The sequence below is a fragment of the Colobus angolensis genome, unplaced genomic scaffold (genome assembly GCF_000951035.1).
Source record: "Colobus angolensis palliatus isolate OR3802 unplaced genomic scaffold, Cang.pa_1.0 Scaffold1, whole genome shotgun sequence".
Lineage (NCBI taxonomy): Eukaryota > Metazoa > Chordata > Mammalia > Primates > Cercopithecidae > Colobus > Colobus angolensis.
Window position 1 is genome coordinate 11915815 of NW_012110918.1, and position 1894 is coordinate 11917708.

At 47.1% G+C, this 1894-nt stretch overlaps 1 protein-coding gene across 1 annotated transcript in view; it reads left to right on the forward strand.

Annotated features, from left to right (window-relative positions):
* TEN1 (TEN1 CST complex subunit) overlaps nucleotides 1-1894 on the forward strand; it is a 15846-nt gene that overhangs the window by 4928 nt on the left and 9024 nt on the right. The window contains exon 2 of the mRNA XM_011948696.1: nucleotides 822-979. Coding sequence (XP_011804086.1) covers nucleotides 822-979 — 158 coding nt within the window. The remainder of the gene's footprint in view (nucleotides 1-821; nucleotides 980-1894) is intronic.

Genomic DNA, 1894 nt, shown 5'->3' on the forward strand with positions numbered 1-1894 from the left:
CCAGCCTGGGTGACAGAGCGAGACTCCATCTCAAAAAAAAAAAATTAACCAGGTGTGGTGGCGAGTACCTATAGTCTCAGCTACTCAGGAGGCTGAGATGGGAGGATTGCTTGAGCAGCCTGGAAGGTCAAGGCTGCAGCCTGGGATACAGAAAAAACAAAGAAAGAAAGAAAGGAAAAAAAAGATTTCTTAGACAAGACATAGAAAGCAAAAGTCATAAAAGAAAAAAAAAGGTCGGCTGTGGTGGCTCACACCTGTAATCCCAGTACTTTGGGAGGCTGAGGTGGGTGGATCACTAGAGGTCAGGAGTTGGATACCAGCCTGGACAACATGGTAAAACCCCTTCCCTACTGAAAATACAAAAATTAGCCAGGCCTGGTGACAGGCACCTGTAACCCCAGCTACTCAAGAGGCTGAGGCACAAGAATTGCTTGAACCCGGGAGGTGGAGGTTGCAGTGAGCCAAGGTTGCACGACTGCACTCCAGCCTGGGCAACACAGCAAGACTCCATCTCAAAAAAAAAAAAGAAAAAAATGAATAAACAATGAATAAACTGATCATCAACAAAATTAAAAGCTTCTGCTTATCAAAATATAACATTAAGAAAATTAAAGGCAAGGGGATGAAAATTAAAAGGAATTCCTTCGCATTCTACAATGTAGACTGAAAAATTTTTTTCTGGTTTGTTGTTGCAATCTGCATTTCTCTGATGAGGCTGAGGCTGAACACTTTTCTATAGATTTCTTGGCCGTGCAAACCTTTTGCACGTGGTGGTGATTCTACATATGGATGGAAATTATTGCATTTCCTCTGCCTTCCAGGTTGTGCCTCTATGACATGATCCAGTCCAGAGTAACACTGATGGCTCAGCACGGATCCGATCAACACCAGGTTCTTGTCTGTACCAAGTTGGTGGAGCCCTTCCACGCCCAGGTGGGCTCCCTGTACATTGTCCTTGGGGAGCTCCAGCACCAGCAGGGTGAGCTGTGGCCTCACACCCCCTTTCTCCTCCTGGGGCCTGAGCTGGGGCAGTCTTTGGGGCAATCAGTGAGGAATGGGCTCGTCACCCGACAGCAGTGTCTCATCGAGGTTAATGTTTCTTCCAAATCAGCCCACAAGTTCAAGGACTCTTGAAGATTCAATTCAGAGTGGACTGGCCACATGGTGCCAACTCAAAGACAGGGTGGCTGGTCAGGAGTTCGAGAGCAGCCTAGCCAACATGGCGAAACCCCGTCCCTACTAAAAGTACAAAACTTAGCTGAGCATGGTGGCATATGCCTGTAGTCCCAGCTACTCAGGAGACTGAGGCAGGAGAATCACTTGAACCAGGGCGGTAGAGGTTGCAGTGAGCCAAGATCGTTGCACTGCACTCCAGCCTGGATGACAGAGTGAGACTCCATCTCAAAAAAAAAGAGACAGGTGCAGTGAAGAGATGGTCCTCCATGGGGAAGTGAGAACGAAGAGAGAGAAACCACTAATTTCGCAAGGCCTAACGCACCAGGTCTGAGGCGAGGCAGTTTGCTTAGATCTTTTTGAATTTGTCTGTCAGTTCTTAATCTGAGTCTTAAAAAAATTTTTTTTTAATTTTTTTGAGACAAGATGTCTCTCTGTCACCCAGGCTGGAGTGCAGTGGTATGATCACAGCTCACTGCAACCTCCACCTCCTAGACTCATGAGGTTCCCACCTCAGCCTCCTGATTAGCTGGGACCACAGGCATGCACCACCACACTCGGCTACTTTTTAAATTTTCTGTAGAGACAAGGTGTCATTATCTTGGGATGAGGGATCTGCCTGCGTTGGCCTCCCAAAATGCTGGGATTACAGGCATGCAGCACCAAACCCAGCCTTACTTCTGATTCCCTTTTTTTTTTTTTTGAGACGGAGTCTCGCTCT